A 19401-nucleotide genomic window follows, 5' to 3' on the forward strand; every position below is an offset into this window, starting at 1 on the left:
TCGTGGAAAAGACCTACGTGACCCTGGCCACGAGCGTCTGCAGAACACGTGTGCGGTGGGCCTAGGAAAAGGGCAATGGAATGCGACAACAGTCAGTCGGGAAACAGAGCGCGAGTTGAGAAGCAGAGTGCGAGTCGAGGAGCCGAGTGCGAGTTGAGCGGAGACGGAGGTTGCGAGTGGCGTTGCCGAGAGAGTGTGGATTGCGCTGTGTTCTGTACGTTTGGTATGAATAGTTCAAGTTAAGCCACAATCGTCTTTTCTGTCCGATTAACATCTCTATTGTCCACGTTTTGTAAACATATTACATCACGATATTACATATATATCTCGCAAAGACCATAAAAGTACCCAATGGAACCACGTTTAATATTTGATAATAATGTCCCATTACAGTTTCGTCATTTTCAATTAATTAAACACGACCCTCTCTTTAAAAATTAGAAGATAAAATACGTAATACAAATCTACTCGAAATCTTTTAAACTTTACGGACGACCTTACGGACCTTACTTATGGTCTTTAAAAGCAGCAGGGATTAGCAGAATATTAACTGCGAATTTTTCTTGGACCGCAGCATGCAATATGAAATATGGTTATTAAAATGTACACTGAAAATTTCATATCCATAAGATACTCGTGCTTGTAGGACCTTGAAAATGAATTCTTAACCCAAATAGTCGACCGAGATACTCGAGAAATTTTGTGAAGCTGACGTCAATACCAATATGTACCGTCGTTGTGCTATTATTTCGTGATAAGCCGTATTGATTGCACTTCCATTTCACGGAATTAATTTTTCCACACAAAAAGTGATAACGATAATCGAAAAAAGAAAAATATACTACCACTTTTTGTATCAGCATACACAAGCGCACTCGATTTTACACGAGTATACAATTTGCAAATTCGACGGAACGATCGGATTTAATTATTTTTTCGATATTTCAGGCATCAAGTTTTATTTACACATCGAACGTTGAAATACGGCGAAATACAAAATGTACAAACCACTCTGGACATTAATTAACTTTAAACGTTATTGATTAATTAAAGAAACCAACCATTGTGTTGATTTTTACATTTTGAAAAATTGTTATCCACTTTTGCTTTGTTTAAAAATTGAAAAAAAGATACTTTTATTGTAAGTCACGAGTATCTCTTTTATTTATTTAAACTTTAGATCAAATATTACAATTTATAAATATATCATTTATTTAGATATACTTGTAATATCTGTTTTATAAGTTTGTACAACCATTTATCTATTTATCTATTTTATTTGCACATAATCTTTATAGACTGATTTTGTAAAGAATAAAAAATTGTGATTCTATTTAAAAACGATCGTGTCAGACTCAAGTGATAAGCGATATATATTTCAGCGATATATATATATATATTCAGATTTCACCATCACATAAACGGTGCTATTGGAAACGTTTCACAATAGACGTCTTATAAGCGCCTGCGATGTCCGTCATATGTAAAGCTATACCACTGAATCACGGCCGCCATTTAGTGATTAAGGTCGATCACTTAGAGTTGTTAATCCGACATAATGGCGAGCAATACATCGAAGACATTATTGGAAACACAGTTACAGTTTAATTTCATTGAGCTTATTTGCAAATAAATGTGTACAATATATTTTAGAGGTTTTAAATATTATTGCTGACTAAACTTCGCGTCTGCGCATCATCTTTCTTTAACTTTTTTTGCATTTTCTTATCGACGCATGAAGACGAAATGCGTAAATTTTATTATTTATTTAAACATTACTATATTGTGCTCAATGTAGCGGAATATCGTTCTATTATCAATATATGAAGAACTAAAAGAATTAAAAAAGAATTAAAAGAATATGTAGTTCAATCAATACTTCGTGTATTTTTCTATCTCCACAAGACAATATCCGGACCAGTTACGCTTACAGTATCAACAAAGATTTGTCCAGCCATACGGAATAAGTCGTACTCAGTAGTTTAAAAGTATTAACCGCACGAACTCCAGAAACACTTTTGAAGTAACTTTCGAACCAATAAATCCCCGAACTAAGAACTGTCATATTTCGTCTCTATTTATCGAATATTGTTAGAAAATGCAAAAAAAAGAAGTTAAATAAAAAAAGTACTTGGAAACTTAAAAGAAAAAATCTCGAAAAATCTCTTAATACTTTTTACTGTCGTCTTCAGAAGCACCATATGTTAAGCTTCTTCGTAGTTACAACTTTTATCGCAGATGTAACGAACTGACAAATGCTTCGAATGGCGCGCGCGCGTCAACGCCTACACTTCAATTTTAAATAAATGTTTTTAAATAAATGTTTAAAATAATACATTAAATGTATTAACTTTGTTGCGCAGTTTCATTTAATTTCTTACGATATGGAGGGTTTAATTACGTTTAAGATATCTATTTGAATCTTTTAAATTCGAAGTTTTTTAAAAAATTACCTTAAACTTTATAAAATTAAATCGTCTTTCCACTTTGTTGTATCATAAAACAGTTACTTAAATTCAAACCTTACCGTCGTCTTAAAATATTCTATATTTTCCTCGTCTTAAAAAATCTCCCTACAGAAAGAATAAAGAAGAATAAATTCCCATACGTTAAATTTCGCGTGATTGATGGAATACATAACGATAACGAGAACTAACTAGCGACAACAAGCAACCATTAGCAAGGACAACTGGCGACTATAACTGTCGTCTCTATGATGTATGGTGACTAAGGAGAACAGCCAGCAACTACGGATTACATGTAATAACCAACTGCCCCACTTCTAAAAGGCAACTAACTTGCAAACCCTTTGATGGTTTCTGTAGCGTGATATACCCCTTGAACGTGGTTAAAGAATGGTCGCCGCTGGACGGCGGTTTGACAGCAGAGCGATCTCGCCAATTCAAAGCTTGACATTACAAACTACCGAGAATCATTAGGCTCGTTATCGAGCATCTAGCTTTCAGAAGGTGCTTTATCATATGATATGACTTCACGATATTTTTATAGCAAGAAGAATGGCCAACCTCTAACAAAACAAATTTTTACTAAGTGCTGCATGTGAGCTGCAGGCCGGCCTACTAGGGAAATTTGACGAATGAATAAACTAAAATATATACGAATATATTCGTTATATCATAAAATGCCCGCATTATGTTCTCTAACACCATAGAGGAAACTAAATTTATATATTAAAAAATTGGAATACCTGTTATAAGAGAGTTAATTAAATTCTAACCTATCGATGACTCCATAAAAACCTTTATTTCCTAAAAATGTATATCTTCCAAATTCTCCTTAGAAAGTATCATAGAGAAAATATGAAACCTGAAAAGTACATCACGCTGATGCCTCGATCAACCCTCGTGCTTCGCAGTCCATGTGTCCGAGCGATGAATTCCCTCCAAACAAGGAAAAACCAAAGGAAGGTCTTCTTCGAAGGACGTGAGAGGGTAAGGGAAGCAACGGGAACGATGATCACGCGATATACTGGCGGCGTACGTATAGAACGGCTGTTGCGAGAGAGTTCGCAAGAAACAAGAAGAAAAAAGGAATCGTAGGCCGACGCGACTATACGCTGTCGACGGACAAACAGCGACTGAGCCTAACTGAAACGAACTCTGTCGCAGTATGAGCACGGGCTACGTTTGCGGGTCGATCGAACACGTTCTGCGTCTCTCCTCGGCACCGGCGTCAAAACCACCCCCGACGAGCGCAACGCACTGGTGCACCTGCAATATTAACCACTGGTCTTTCCTTTTTCGCGCGATATTATATCAGCACCTATGATACCATTTCAAAGACCGCAATCAAAACATTAAATACCGCATTAAAGCCATACAATAATTCGCAATATTCATTCGTAAACGTTATTGTATATGTGCTTAATTAATCGTTATTATGTTTCGAATGATTTACTACCTCGTATTCCATAAGCAGATATATGGTTCATTTTCACCTCAAGTACGATATAATTTGTAACAAATATTTATAATTCACAATGTAAAATATTTATAGTTCATTGGGAATATTTTTCTATCACGGTATAGTGGTCAAATTTCACATAAATCACAAACATATGGTAGTCAGAAGCTATACTCACGACATGACAAATCATGAAGATGTCATGAAAAATGGAGTCCGTCCATATATATTCAAACGCAACGAACAAGTTCGAACTTTTCGAGAATAAACGATTTGTTCGATAACATCTGTCGCGAGCTTCTCTTCCTTTAACGATAACAATTGACAACTAAAGCTCGAGAGGCTCGTAAGGATGAACAGCGACGAGTATCTAGAAGCTATGTACTCACCTGGGCAAGGAGACTCCAACACCAAGGACGTTGGAAGTTTCGAGAAGCGAAGATGGAAACTGAAGTAGCACGTCAGGTCAACTCCGGCGAAAACTGCTAAAGAAAGAAAAATCCAACTAATTTGTTTCCAACGATAAAATGAAATTAATTTGTTTCACAAATTATTAACTGAATATTATTCAAAAATTATTCAAAATTCGCTTGATTGATTCACGACCCGGGACATTTGGGTCATACCATTTTGGTAATGGACGAAAATGGCAGAAGGAAGAACGACCGTTTTTTTCATATTTCTCTTTCCCCGGGAAACGATGGAATGCCCGAGCACCTTGTTTCATTTCTTCTCGACATCAATTTCAATCTTTTTAAACGAAATATAATCTGAACGATGAAAAGTTCATTCAAATAATGCTCCGCGCCAGACACTCACGAAAATTAAGAAGGAACACGGAAAATTCGCGAATAAAACGGATTTCTTTGTCCCAGTGAGATAATAAACCTCGTTCACGTATTGGTTTTTAAAATCAATATATCCACCAATGTGCACTCGTTTAACAAGGGTGATGGAACGTGCCAAAAATCTCTCAAGAGGGTCTTGGCAACGGAAGAGTCGAAAACGTCACAATTATGAATGAAAAATGCGAATAGTTGCTGATTTTACAGTCGAAACCGATAAAGAACTCCAGATATTCCCCCAATTAATTTACAATAAATTCGCGAAAATGATCGATTGGTGACGTCATTGTATTCTAGAAAGATTGTAAAACGATAAGAATTTATTGAAAAAACTTATATTCGATGATAACACTTCTAATAAGAGTACTAAGAGGAGCGATTCTGTACTCACCTTCCTGCCTCGAAGTACCGAACGCAATTAACCGTCCGCCCAGGATGGAACCGTTCGGAACTTTTGTAAGTCACTGCACGGCCGCTGCTTATGGTGGAAATGTAATAGATATAAGTACAGAGCGCGTGAGCGAACTAAAAACGCGATAGAGAAGTAGAGAGAGGATGTTCCGTCCTTGTCTAATGACGCGCACTTGTACAGGAAATATGTAACAGGGGTATACGAGCAGCGTCAGTGCCACTAGTGTGCATGCCTCATTAAACAAGGACAGGAAGTATCTATACATGGTGTTCTCTTTCTATTTCCATGTTGCATCCATCTTACTATACAGTACACACACTCAGCTATTCTATCATTATATTTGTGCGTTGCTTATGTGTGAACCAAACATTTCCATGGCAACAAATCGTTTGTCTCTTGTTTGATGCTCGGTTTTCAACGGAGTTGAAAGAATTTTTTAAGAGAAACGTAATGGACGGGTTGTTTTTAAAGTAATAAACGGAAATTCTCGTATCCATTGAGAAACGATAGGCGATTTGAAAGTGTCACTATGAACGGTGATTTATCGATGCAAGGTAGTATGAATAAGATATTTTATAATCTGCGAAAAAAGGTAAGGAATATTCTAGATTTTAGATTTTAGATTTTAGAATTTCCACGTCACAGACGAGTGTGTTTTGTTATTTGATTTGTAATATTGCTGCAGTTCTCTTAATAGCTGTTCGTTTCATGCGATACTCGCACATAGTATCTATGACTTTTGCTTCTAACAATTTTTATAATTAGGCTGTATCAAATATTTTTAACGTTCGTGTTTCATGAAAAATCATGTGTAACTCGTTGAATTCGCAAATGTAACAAAAAATTACATGAAAAACTTATATTATTGTAATGAAAAAATAATTATATTAGGAGGAGAGTCGTATTTCGGAACGTCATCGGAACATATTATACCTTGTATGTTATTATTTGGAACACAATGGGTGAGTATATTATAATTAAAATATATTCCTAGTTCCAATTCTCTTGAATAGTGTCAGTGACCAATCGAAATAGAAATCAGTGGACATCGTGGAAAGAGAAGGCGAAACCAAATTTGAAAATTCGACATCGGTAATTCAGTAGTTAAGAATAACTCAATCGATAATGTAGATTAACTAGTTATAAACAAATATATGAAATATAAATTTAAATTATTCTTATCCATCTAAAAATTGGAAATTAAAGAGCAGAAGACAAGAAATTATCTTCGAGGATTTATATAGTAAATACATTCTTTTGCCTGTATTACCTAGAGATAAAACAGTTGTTTGATGGTGATCTTATAGTGTTCAGTCATTGCGAAAAATATTTTTAATCGGTTAAAAACTATAATTAATTAAACTACATTTCTTTAGGTATATAGACATTAGCGATGTATTATTCCGGGAAGCTCGTCTATCTCCCGAACATCGGGTCTGCGACAACATCGATTTGGAAATTATCGTTGCAGAGTATGAAAATTATTACAAGATGAAATTTCAAAAATATCCCATATTGTGTAAGAAAATAACTGGAAGGGAAATGACGAGGGAAGTGACAAATGCAAGCAAAACGTAAGAATTTAAATTATTTAACGATATTAAACGGTATTCAACGTATCGTATTCAACGTATCGTATTCAACGTATCGTATTCAACGTATCGTATTCAACGTATCGTATTCAACGTATCGTATTCAACGTATCGTATTCAACGTATCGTATTCAACGTATCGTATTCAACGTATCGTATTACAATATGATCCAGTGTCTGTAGAAGTATTGAGACAAAAGCCAAATCTGTTAGTAAAGAAGCGAGAAGTGAGCCTGTGAAAGAGACGAATCTACAGCAGAAGATAACTGATGACAATATGAATCATATTAATCTCGGAATGACAGTGACGTCAATATTCCCCAATGAGAGTGATGGACGTTCATCAGAAGAGCTATTTAACGTCCCAATGGAACAATCCATGCAATCGAAGATATTGAAATGCATTGAAAAGCTTTATTCAGATAATCCGAAATTACGAAAGATTGCTGAGGACATCTCATGCGTAAGTTATTTTCGATTAATATACGTATCGTAAAGCTTTTAAACGATAAAATTCCCGTCGATAAACCGTTCAACGTATATCGACGATGACGTGATTTCAGTAACGCTTCAAATACCAAATTACGTAACACTTACTTAATATAGAGAAGACGCCATTTTATCTTTGTATCGTCACAGGAGATCATAGTAAACAAATTAAATGTACATTGGGATGACGTTATAGGCCTAGAAGAATGTAAAACCGCTGTTAAGGAGGCCGTTGTGTATGCCCTTAAGTATCCTATCTTTTTTGATGGCCCGTTTTCCCCCTGGAAAGGTATTTTGCTGTACGGCCCACCTGGTACAGGAAAGATACTCGCATTCTTTTCATTTCTGTACGTGTTTACAAGAAATATACAAAACAGGGAAAACGATGTTAGCGAAGGCAGTCGCGACAGAATGCCATTGCACCTTTTTTAACATAACTGCCAGCTCATTGGTCAGCAAATGGAGAGGCGATTCCGAGAAGTATATACGTGAAAGTTGCTTTGTCTCTGTAAGTTTCTTTGTTCCTTTGTCTATGAAGGAGAGATTCTAGGTATAAAAAGATTTGATTTTATTTTTCGTCATTTATATATAAATAGAATAGTTGTTTGGAAAACGAAATGATATCATATTCGTGATGAGGCAATGAATTTAAGGAATTTCGAATATAATATTTAATGAATAATACATTTGTTAAACTGAACAGGTTTTATTTGAACTTGCCTATAGTCATTCGCCTACAATTATTTTTATCGACGAGATTGACTGGATCGCCACAAATAAAGGAGACTGTATATTGTCTGAACCTGCAAAGAGATTCAGATCAGAACTTCTTTCTAGATTGGATGGATTAGTGTCTAATGAGAATTCTAATGTAGTTCTTCTGGCTACAACTAATTCCCCTTGGTACGTATATCACGTTATTTCAATGTTTTCTAAGTAGAAAATATCGTAATATTTCTCCAAATTCCAAATATGTTATTGTGTTGTTTGAAGTATTCCTTCATTATTATTAGTATAATAGAACGATAATATTTATTGTAAATATGTTATTAGGGACATTGATGCAGCTTTACTCAGGCATCTCGAAAAGCAAATATACGTATCATTACCCAATGAAGTTGCTCGACTTGGTATATTCAAATTATACCTTAGCAACCACTTATTAGAAAATACAGACATTGTAAACCACATAGTAAAATGTACTGAAAGATATTCTTGTGCAGATATAAAATTGCTTTGTAAGCAAGCGTGGCTACTAGAAATAAGCCCGATATGGAGGAGACTTGAAAAGAAAGAAACACCTGTTACCACTTTGAAATATGAATTAAAAAGTTATGAAATATTAGCAAAATTGTTTAAAAAAATGTCACCTACAGTTATGCAAATAGATAAATATGATACGTGGAACAAATAAATACGCAATCGTAAGGACAGATATTGAAAAATATAAATAAATGGATTATCGTTCGAGAAATCATTCGCATGTGTGTGCATGTGTGTATGCGCGCATGTGTGTGCGCGCATGTGTGTGCGCGCATGTGTGTCATGTGTGTCATGTGTGTGCGTGTGTGTGCGCGCACGCGCTATAGGCTAAGTTTAAAATATTCGGTTGTATTATATCCTTGTATTATATATGTCGGAGATGAAAGGAAAACCGGAGCCTTCCCTTTGCAATTTTGAGGAAGCCTTCTAATGCTTTAGCCTAGATTTTATCATAACTGTAATTAAGCAATTGTCATTTGTAATTGTTTGATATTTGTGAAAGCGAAAGTGGGTTCGAGGTGACAACTGGTCGCCGAACGTAGCCACGGTCACGGGATAAACGTTTTGCCTGACGAAGGTGTGGATCGGTTGTATTGTTCTCCCTAGAAATCACATAGAATTGTACTTTAGAGATGTCGATATAATGGGACACACGTTGTATTAGGAATCAATCTCCAGACAGAAACTGCCTAGTAACGGCGTTTGAATCTTTCTCGATGTTTCCAAAGAGTATACAACAAACTTTTGACAGAAATTGCCTAGCAACAACGATTGGAACCTTCTCGATGTTTCCAGCGAGCATATAACAAACAAATGCAGTCGTATAGCGAAAAAGATTTTCATCAGATATTCATTCGTGTGATCGCCTTGGAAAGTGATACATCGAGCAATTTACCGAGTGTCTCAGCAATTGTATTTTGTGTTTAAAATTATTCTACACATAGTAAAGAGTTATCCCGTTGACCGTGGATTCGTTTGAACCCCGGAACATTGTTAATAGCGTTAATTAAATTCATTATTCGTGAAACCTATCAATCGTTAATCTCATTATACGTTAAATTCATTATTCGTAAGACATATTATTCGTTCCTCTTATTGTTCGTTAAACTTATTAATCTTTAATCTAATTATTAGTTAAACTTATCGTTTGTTAATCTTATTATTTATTAAACTCATTATTCATAATATTTTGTAAAATCTTGTTTATTCGCGTAAATATATTCTCTGTTTCGTAAAACAATGGCTAATTCAAACGAAGGATCATTACGCGCCTTAAATGCTAATGATAACCCGACATATATATGTGAGTGTATTTTATCAAAAATATGTTTTTTATGTTTTCTTATCTTAGTAATTATTTTTAAAAAAGTCTTAAAGTCTTATATGAAAATAAAGCTGTTCTTTATTTCAAATAATTGAAGTAAATAAATACAATGAGTTTTATATTTTATTATATCTTATATTATTGTTATATTGTTATTGAAAAAATTGATATAATCAACAGTTCTTCCTGTTCTCTTGATTGTTTCTTGCTTGTTTCAAACCATGATAATAACCTACAAAAGAAATAACATAGTCCATTGAAAATTTAATATACAATAAAATACTTATATGAAATAATTACCTGTGTAATATACCATATAACCACTAATATACCATGACATCAACATACTTGAAAGTGCGTCTGTATCATTATCTGGTAATCTAGTACATTTTATTAAAATTTCGTATTTTTTTTCCAAATAAAATGTTAAACTTATTCCAAATTACTTATTAATATTAGAAGTATTCAGCATTCCATTAGAATTTTTAAATTGTACTTACTTGGCCATTAATTGTGGTGGTAAAGGAGGTGCAGGTGGCATTATATCAGTCATCGAATTGAAAGATGGTCCCGGTATGAAGTGATGTTTATACGCATTTGCTTCTTCAGAGTCACAATCCATTTTTTCTACATTATATTTTTTCGAATTTACATTTGTAGAAAAATTAGTCTCACAAGTCTCATCGTTCTCTTCATTGAATTTCTCTTCCAAAGCTTTCTTTCGTTGTGCTATTTGACTTTGCAAACCTTCTGATTCTAAAAGAGAACTCAACTCGACTTTCTCTGTATTACCATAGCCTAAACACAGAGTAAAAAAAATTTTTGTCATTTAATAGAATTACTGAATGCCATTCAGTTACTGTCCTTACAGGCAATGTATTAGAATTTCCCATGCATAAATGTATATGTATAAATGTTTGCCTTGATATATGTAGTAATAATCACTCGTCTAATGAGGAGAATTATATTCCAAGCAGCTAATAATGAACAATAAGTAACATGCATGTTTATGGTTCATGACCCTATATCCCACGGGTCTCCCCATAGACATTGACAGGTACTCCTGCCCAGTTAAGGACCTGCTGAATGACACTGCGATAGACTATGCGGAAGCCTTTACTTCATATATATATATGTATTTTTAGTACATTTCTTAATTGACATAACCATCATGCTAAAGGTATTACCTACAAATTTTACAACACACGTGCCATTGTTTTCGTAAATTTTTGATATTATAGCTTCATAAATTTCTCCATCCTCTGAGTATATTGCACGACAAGGTGCTCCTATGATCCATTTCTATAGAGAAAAGATGTGTATACAAATAAGTATAAGTAAATAGCAAAATAAAATAATTTGCTTCTTAATCAATATATTTAATAATATTCTGTATCAAATTTGTAATATTCTATCAAAATCACAACCTTGTGTAATTTACTTGCGTGTTTAGGCTGCTTAAGATTTTGTAGGTTTTCTTTCGGTTGAGAATTTCCAACATCCATTCCCATTCGCTTGATAACTTCTTCTTTTGCTAAATTTATTGCTTTATCATATGCTTCTATTAATGCACTATCATCCCAAACATTATCATTGGCTGTGTCTGTATCCTTTTGAGATAGCAAATTATACGTTATTAATATTGATACAAGTATTTTATTATCAAACTATTGCAAATTATCATATATGTCATTTTTCAAAAATTGACTAAAAGGTAGTGGATACTGTTAATTACGATTATGCCAATATCTTGTACTAAAAAAATGTTAAAACCATTACGTTTCCATTACCATACATACGTTTCCATTTCCTCGTATAAAAAGAACATTCATATCATCTGCCATTTTAAAATAACATCATTTAAATATTGAATTTGCTTCTGAAATATTAATTTGTCTCATTTCTTTAACTCTAACACATTGTAAACAATGATGACATTATACCAACTATAATACTAAAAATCTATTCCCCATTCATTCGAAAGATTATTTTTTGAAACAAGGTTAACATTGAATGTTCCCAAACTTCAATAACTGTATTTTACTTTCTTTACAATATCTAACAATATATTAGAATACTATAAAAAAATATTGTATGCACAAGAAACTGTTTATAGCGAAATAGCAAAAGAATTAATCACATATTATAACTAAAACGAGATTGTTAAGTAGATTATATTATACTGCATATGCGTTAGTGTTTCAGCTGGTAAATATAGTTTTTATATCTGAAGATAAATAAGATTTAATTCTATAAAATTGCATAATGAATTATACATCTATCTATTACTATTCGTATTTCCCCTTAGTTGTATGTTGTCAATAGCATCAATCACGAACATATAAATAAATATAGAAGAAACCGTTCGGAAATGGAAAGGGAAAAATGAACATGGAAGACAAGAAAGTTTTCTTCAGGTTTAGCGTATGCGTGATACGCTTTGAATGTCTCAGATAAAGATAAAGATACTCTGCTCATTTCTATTTGTTCCGCAGAACGAGAAATTTGTTGTCTTTCATATTGGTTTTTACGATTCAATTTTTGGGCAGTTTTCCCTAGCGAGTGTCGGTCCCTGTTTGATATAACCAGACCGTAATTTATACAGATATGTATTATAGATATATATGTCGGATCAGGATTCGAATTTTGGGCGCGCGACGACTCTTCATGTGGACTAGCCATCGTTTCACAAAGCCGAGATTTTATTTACACGTATATACAGGTCTATCACTAAGCTTAACAAATAATAAGTACAACTAATAATAAGTCTAACAAACACTAAGCCTAATGAATAATACGATCTACGAATAATTAAATTAAATAATACTATTAGCAATGTTTGAGTTCAAACGAATCCACGGTCACCGGGATAACTCCTTACTAAGCGAAACTAACTTAGACGCAAATGCGATCCTCGAAAACGCTCGATGTATCACTCTCCAAGGCAATCGCAAGAATGCCGGCCTCGTGGAGATTTTTCTCCCTGTACGATTGCATTTTGTTTTCTATCCCCGTTTGGAAGCATCGAGAAGGTTCCAAACGCCGTTGCTAGGCACACTCGTTGGAAGCATCGAGAGAGTTCCAAACGCCGTTGCTAGGCAGTTTCTGCCTGGAGTTTTGGTTACTAAATACAATGTATGTCCCATTGCATCGGCACCTCCGAGGCAACATCACACGTGGCTCGGCCCGCTCTCGAGGCCGCATGCCGCCACAACCACACTTCTCGGAAAACACATACAACCACTCCAGACCTCCGTTAGATAAAACATCCATCCCGTGACCGTGGCTACGTTCAGCGACCGATTGTCACCTCGAACCCAATCTCGCTTATTACAAATCTTAAACAATTACAACTATAATAAAATCTAGGCTAAGGTACTAGAGGATGTTCCCAAAATCTCCAAGGAAGGGCTTCGGCTTTCCTTTCATCTCCGACACGGCCATCCTGACTATCACACGTCCTCGGGTGTACCTTCGTCAACAAAACAAAAGGAAACAAGATTAGTGTCATTGTGATTAGCATTCAAAGTGCCAGTTGCATTCTGCGTGCTTTCAGTCGGGTCGTAATGACATGACGGACCATTCTCGATTTCACACCCAAATGGGTCTCATCCTTCGAATCGCACATACTCTCAAAGTTCGTTACATAACCAGCTTCGTAACACGATCGCTGTCAACACTAGACCGCCTCCAGCCTCGTGACATTGTCACTGTCGGTACTAGACCAGCTCCAGCTTCGTGACATCGTCGCTGTCGGTACTAGACCAGCTCCAAATCCGTGACATTGTCGCTGTCGGTACTAGACCAGCTCCAACCTCGTGACATTGTCGCTATCGGTACTAAACCAGCTTCAACCTCGTGGCATTGTCGCTGTCGGTACTAAACCGGCTCCCAGCTTCGTGACATCGTCGCTGTCGGTACTAAACCGGCTCCCAGCTTCGTGACATCGTCGCTGTCGGTACTAAACCGGCTCCCAGCTTCGTGACATCGTCGCTGTCGGTACTAAACCGGCTCCCAGCTTCGTGACATCGTCGCTCCCAGTGCCTGACCGCACTGAACTCCGTCCCATGGCCGCACCTGGGCTCATATAATTCTACGATCCTCTGGGATCGGGGTACTCGCATCGCCATGGTCACTGTTCTCGTCATCACAACAGACATCCAACTCCGCAGGAATGCGACTATCCGGCATTTTCCTTAACCTGTCATGACTGTACTTGTATGACCTTTTCCCATCCAGTGTTTTCAAGGTATATCGGTCTCCTCCCAGGACCTCCGATATCACAAACGGACCCCTGAATTTTGGATCCAATTTTGTCTGGTTCCTTTCTTCATTTTGGCGTAGTACCAAATCACCAGGATTAAACCTAACTACTTTAGCTTTGGTTTTATCGAATCTCTCTTTGTCATACCTAGCACTAGTTTCCATCTCTTTTATTGCCTGTTGTCTTACACTGGAGATATCTATTTCTTTTTCCTCGATGTTATCAGGTAGTAATAAGTCATACGGTCTTGCTGCTCTACCAATCAATAACTCTAAAGGACTCGATTTGGTTACGCGGTTGATGGTGCAATTCAAAGCCAATTGCATCTCCCCGATCGCGTCTTGCCACGAACGCCCGGTCGTTTCCACCGTTGTGAACATATTTTTTAACGTGCTCATAACACGCTCTACTTGCCCATTGGCCCTACTTGCACCGGTCGCGATCAAATGAACTTTGATTTGTTTGCTTGCACAGAATTCTTGAAACTCCCGGCCCGTGAAACATCTACCCTGATCTGCTATTATCCGACAGGGACTACCGAACAAAAACACGGCGGACTTAAGTGCCTTGATAACGCTGAGCGAATCCAATTTGCGTGTGTGATATAAGTGCACGAATTTCGTAAAGGCATCGATCAAGACGACGACATACTCTTTCGAGTCATTCTTGCCACTCAGCTTGCCCGTTATGTCCATATGCACCGTATGCCACGGTATGCCGGTCTTAGGTATAGGATGCAGTTCAGCCTGTATTTTACCTGAACTAGCCTTCGAAACTCTACAAGCATGGCAGTTCTCGACAAACTTGCGAACATACTTCGCCATTCCCTCGAACCAATAATACTCATAGAGCTTCTCGAGCGTTTTATCCCATCCTAAGTGCATAATTGACTGATGCACATGGTTGATGACGGACCATCTAAAACCTCTCGGAACAATGGGTAAGCAAAGGGTTCTGCCCTTTCGTTGTACTTTACGGTAAAGTGTACCGGATCGCAGTTCGTAGGTATTCGCGATATCTTCCGCGAGCTCTTCGTTCTGTAATTTATTAACGATTTCGGAGATTTGCGGATCGCGACGTTGTTCCGCTAATAGCCAGTCTTCGGAGATCTCGGCCAGATTAATCTCTTTCTCTGCGACCTTGTCTATCATACGGCGATTCAAGTCTACGGGGTTTCGCGAAAAGAAATCTACGTGGGCCATTCGTTTACCCTCTCGATACATGATGTCAAAATCGAATGTTTGCAAATAAGCCCACCACCTATAAACCCGGTCGTTTAAGTTTACTTTGTTGCTGGAGGCTTTCAAAGAATTACAGTCCGTAACTACTAAGAATTTCCGTCCATGTAAGTAGTGTCGGAAATGCTTAACGGCGCTTACTACTGCTAGTGTCTCCAGTTCGTACGAATGATACCTAGATTCCGCGGGACTGGTCCTTTTACTATAATATTCGATGACTCTGTTTTCCTTTTCGACTCTATGCATTAAAATAGCTCCATACCCCTCCGAACTAGCGTCGGTATGTAACTCTATGGGCCGATTGGGATCAAATATCATTAACACCGGCGCGTCGGTCAGAACGGAAATTATCTGTTGTCTTATCTTTTCGTGCCTGTCCGTCCAAGTTATGTGCTTGTTACTAGAAGTGAGTGCGTACAAGGGTTTCATCACTTGCGAAAATTTAGGAATAAATTTTCGGAAGTAAGAGGCCAAACCTATAAACTGCCTAAGCTGTGTGACGGTCGACGGTGCAGGTAAAGAATTCAAAGCTCGTATTTTTCCCGGGTTTGGACGAACTTCTCCGTTACGAATTACATATCCCAAATAAAGTACCGACGTCTTCAGAAAAGAACATTTAGCGAAATTGAAAGAAAATCCGGCGTTTACGAGAGTGTTTAGTACAGTGTGCAACCTTTCTAGAGCTTGATCTATTGAGTCGGCGATTATTAGAACGTCGTCCAAATAAACAACGACATACGAATAAGCGAGGTCGCCTAAGGCCTTGAAAATGGCTCTCTGGAAAACGGCTGGTGCATTTTTCAACCCAAACGGCATCGTCACGTATTCGTATTGACCGTCGGGGGTAACGAACGCAGTATATTCCGTCGAGTTAGGGTGAATGGGGATCTGGTGAAATCCGCTAGCCATGTCCAGGCTAATGAAGTATCTCGCACTCTGCAATCTCGCGATTTGGTCAGCAATAAGGGGTAAGGGATACCGATCCGCGACCGTATTTTTATTCAGCGCTCGAAAGTCTACGCACAATCTGTCTGAGCCGTCCTTCTTCTTCACGAGTATTATAGGGCTCGCGAACGGCGAATTACTAGGTTTTACAATTTGTGCTTTAATTAACTCGTCTATCCTCTCGCGTACTATTCTTCGCTCTTCCACGCTAAGCCTGTAAGGGCTTCTCTGCACGGTGACGTTGGGATCGATTAGCCGTATTTCCAACTGGCCCGTACTGACGCGAGTACGCGGGAAACCCGTAATGAATGATTCTTTGAATTTTTCGAGAACAGAGATTAATCGATCTTTATAGTTACCGATCACATCAGTGTCAACCTCGTTAATGTTGACCGCATCTTCTGTGACTTTACCACAAGCGTTAACGACCTTTGTTTTACAAATAACGAGGCTATCTTGCGCGATATTTACGTCGAATCCCTGGCTCAAAATCTCGCGACCAATCATGATGTCGTATTTTAGGTAATCGTCAGCAAGGACATGAAAAACTATCTCCAATGTAAGATCGTTAATACGAACAGTGGACAAAATCTGAAGTGTACTCTTAATACAAGTATTCCCGATCCCCCGCATCACTACCACATCGGTTATTCTTTTGCCCGAAAATTTCGAGGCTAGGGACTCTTTGATTAACGAACACTCGGCCCCAGAATCAAAGTAAAATGGATACGACTCACCCAGATGGCTTAATCTACCAGCCGGAGCTTCTACTACACAGGAGTCGATCCGGCGTTCGTCAATGGAATCGTAGTTTCTTTTCCGCGATGATGGGCAATTAGGCGCGATATGTCCCTCCTCGTGGCATTTGAAGCAGGTCACCTTCGACGATGCGGCTGGTCGTTTTTCCTTCAGGTTTCGTATATCCTGCTCCTTCCCCGTTTGTGTTTGCAGGCGACACTCCGTTCTCCTATGTCCGTGAGCACCACAGCGGTAGCACTTAATCCGAGGAACTGATAGCCTGCTGCGTTTAGCTTCAGGTTCCGTTAGTGAATTTCTTGGCGAAAATGTCGGCTGATCGTTGTAAGGGAGAATCCTCATTTCATCATGAAATTGGTCCTCCGTCCTGATATTATTCGCGAGCGTTAGTCGCCGAAAGCGTCGATCTTGTGAACTCAGCATATAAAGGGCGAGGGCATTGATCACTTCGGGCATCGTTAGATCTTGCAACTTCATCTGCAGCATGGAGCGGAGGCGACTACCGTACGCTCCCGGAGATTCAGTCTCCGACGGTCGTTCTCTGGATATCCTTATTAACGCCGAAGCGGCTGTCTCTCTGCCACCAAAACGCGAAAGAAATTGTTCCTTAAACGTTGGCCAGGTAAGCTTTCCACCGCGCACCATTTGTGAAAGCCAATGCGCAGCAGAACCCCTTAGGGCGCGATTTAGAGCGGAAAGTAACGCACTCTCTTGCATCGGGTGGTCTTTCAAAATCAGATCAGCATGAGAGCACCACGCGGATGGATCGGCGCCCGCGCCTTCGGGGTCAAAACGTGGTAACGTTGCATCCTTAGATTCCGTACTCGGTCGTTGCTCCCCCGTTTTGTGCGCTAGCGTCTGAATTAACTCGCGCATAAGGTCCATTTGCCCTTGTAGCACTTTAAACGGTTCTGATCCCACTTCTGATGTCGGATCAGGATTCGAATTTTGGGCGCGCGACGACTCTTCATGTGGACTAGCCATCGTTTCACAAAGCCGAGATTTTATTTACACGTATATACAGGTCTATCACTAAGCTTAACAAATAATAAGTACAACTAATAATAAGTCTAACAAACACTAAGCCTAATGAATAATACGATCTACGAATAATTAAATTAAATAATACTATTAGCAATGTTTGAGTTCAAACGAATCCACGGTCACCGGGATAACTCCTTACTAAGCGAAACTAACTTAGACGCAAATGCGATCCTCGAAAACGCTCGATGTATCACTCTCCAAGGCAATCGCAAGAATGCCGGCCTCGTGGAGATTTTTCTCCCTGTACGATTGCATTTTGTTTTCTATCCCCGTTTGGAAGCATCGAGAAGGTTCCAAACGCCGTTGCTAGGCACACTCGTTGGAAGCATCGAGAGAGTTCCAAACGCCGTTGCTAGGCAGTTTTTGCCTGGAGTTTTGGTTACTAAATACAATGTATGTCCCATTGCATCGGCACCTCCGAGGCAACATCACACGTGGCTCGGCCCGCTCTCGAGGCCGCATGCCGCCACAACCACACTTCTCGGAAAACACATACAACCACTCCAGACCTCCGTTAGATAAAACATCCATCCCGTGACCGTGGCTACGTTCAGCGACCGATTGTCACCTCGAACCCAATCTCGCTTATTACAAATCTTAAACAATTACAACTATAATAAAATCTAGGCTAAGGTACTAGAGGATGTTCCCAAAATCTCCAAGGAAGGGCTTCGGCTTTCCTTTCATCTCCGACATATATTTGTAAAACTGAAATCAGATGAAATAAATGTTGCCTGAGGTTTTAAACGTTTAATAAAAACAATATTTCATTTGGAAAAAAATGTAAGATATGTAAAATTACACATTGATCATTTTGCTGGTCTTGTATCATAAAACGTGTGGCCCGAAGAGCATGTCACGACCGGCATACTTCAAATCCGACGGACTGACGATAGAGATAAAGATGTGGCGGCACTCGGCGACAATGTATATCGCTGAACCATCATGAATGAACCATCAACATCCCAACGGTCCTTCCACCGAAGGTTCTAGAAGAAAGAGCACGTGGCAACGATCGCGGACGCCTAGCAAATGCATGGACGGTGGGGATGTTGAGGGATGACAAAAGAAAGTAATCGGATCCGATCGAAAGTAAAATCATAAGAGTCAGTCTTAGAAAGTCGCGCCTGGAGTTCGGACGTAAATTGTAAAGTGTATTGATGTTAGAAAAAAAATAAAGTTTTCTTTTTTTATTTTTTTACCTCAAATTCCTTTTTTATTTTGTTATTTTACGTGACAACACCATCGGCACCTGGATGAACCTTGATAACTCGGCCCAGAGGCCAATGCATGGAGGGAACGTTG

At 38.1% G+C, this 19401-nt stretch overlaps 2 protein-coding genes and 1 long non-coding RNA gene across 11 annotated transcripts; 1 reads left to right on the forward strand and 2 right to left on the reverse strand.

Annotated features, from left to right (window-relative positions):
- Positions 1–323: 323 nt before the first annotated feature.
- On the reverse strand, positions 324–5378 carry LOC143303219 (uncharacterized). 2 transcript variants are annotated; one of them, XR_013059302.1, is made up of 3 exons: positions 5161–5378; positions 4314–4409; positions 324–3731 (listed from the first exon to the last, which is right to left on the reverse strand). It is a non-coding gene; the product is annotated as an uncharacterized LOC143303219 (long non-coding RNA). The 2 variants fall into 2 exon arrangements; XR_013059301.1 differs by having other exon boundaries at positions 4314–4406; positions 5161–5370.
- LOC143303213 (uncharacterized) lies at positions 5371–9556 on the forward strand. 5 transcript variants are annotated; one of them, XM_076621960.1, is made up of 7 exons: positions 5371–5735; positions 6073–6273; positions 6558–6755; positions 6948–7236; positions 7413–7770; positions 7966–8165; positions 8316–9556. In XM_076621960.1, the coding sequence occupies exons 3-5, from the start codon at positions 6673–6675 to the stop codon at positions 7692–7694; spliced, it is 654 nt and encodes a 217-aa protein (XP_076478075.1). In that variant the 5' UTR covers positions 5371–5735; positions 6073–6273; positions 6558–6672; the 3' UTR covers positions 7695–7770; positions 7966–8165; positions 8316–9556. The 5 variants fall into 5 exon arrangements, with proteins under 5 accessions (XP_076478075.1, XP_076478076.1, XP_076478074.1 ...); XM_076621961.1 differs by lacking the exons at positions 5371–5735; positions 6073–6273 and adding an exon at positions 6403–6424 and having other exon boundaries at positions 7413–7812; XM_076621959.1 differs by lacking the exons at positions 5371–5735; positions 6073–6273 and adding an exon at positions 6403–6424.
- A 316-nt stretch (positions 9557–9872) lies between these two features.
- On the reverse strand, positions 9873–18943 carry LOC143303212 (survival motor neuron protein-like). Of its 4 annotated transcripts, none has more exons than XM_076621957.1 (6): positions 18899–18943; positions 11277–11459; positions 11037–11151; positions 10350–10647; positions 10150–10229; positions 9873–10081 (listed from the first exon to the last, which is right to left on the reverse strand). In XM_076621957.1, the coding sequence occupies exons 1-6, from the start codon at positions 18926–18928 to the stop codon at positions 10023–10025; spliced, it is 765 nt and encodes a 254-aa protein (XP_076478072.1). In that variant the 5' UTR covers positions 18929–18943; the 3' UTR covers positions 9873–10022. The 4 variants fall into 4 exon arrangements, with proteins under 4 accessions (XP_076478072.1, XP_076478070.1, XP_076478071.1 ...); XM_076621955.1 differs by lacking the exon at positions 18899–18943 and adding an exon at positions 11640–12048; XM_076621956.1 differs by lacking the exon at positions 18899–18943 and adding an exon at positions 11649–12046.
- Between the last annotated feature and the right edge of the window lie 458 nt (positions 18944–19401).

Source organism: Bombus vancouverensis, chromosome 10 (genome assembly GCF_051014615.1).
Source record: "Bombus vancouverensis nearcticus chromosome 10, iyBomVanc1_principal, whole genome shotgun sequence".
NCBI lineage: Eukaryota > Metazoa > Arthropoda > Insecta > Hymenoptera > Apidae > Bombus > Bombus vancouverensis.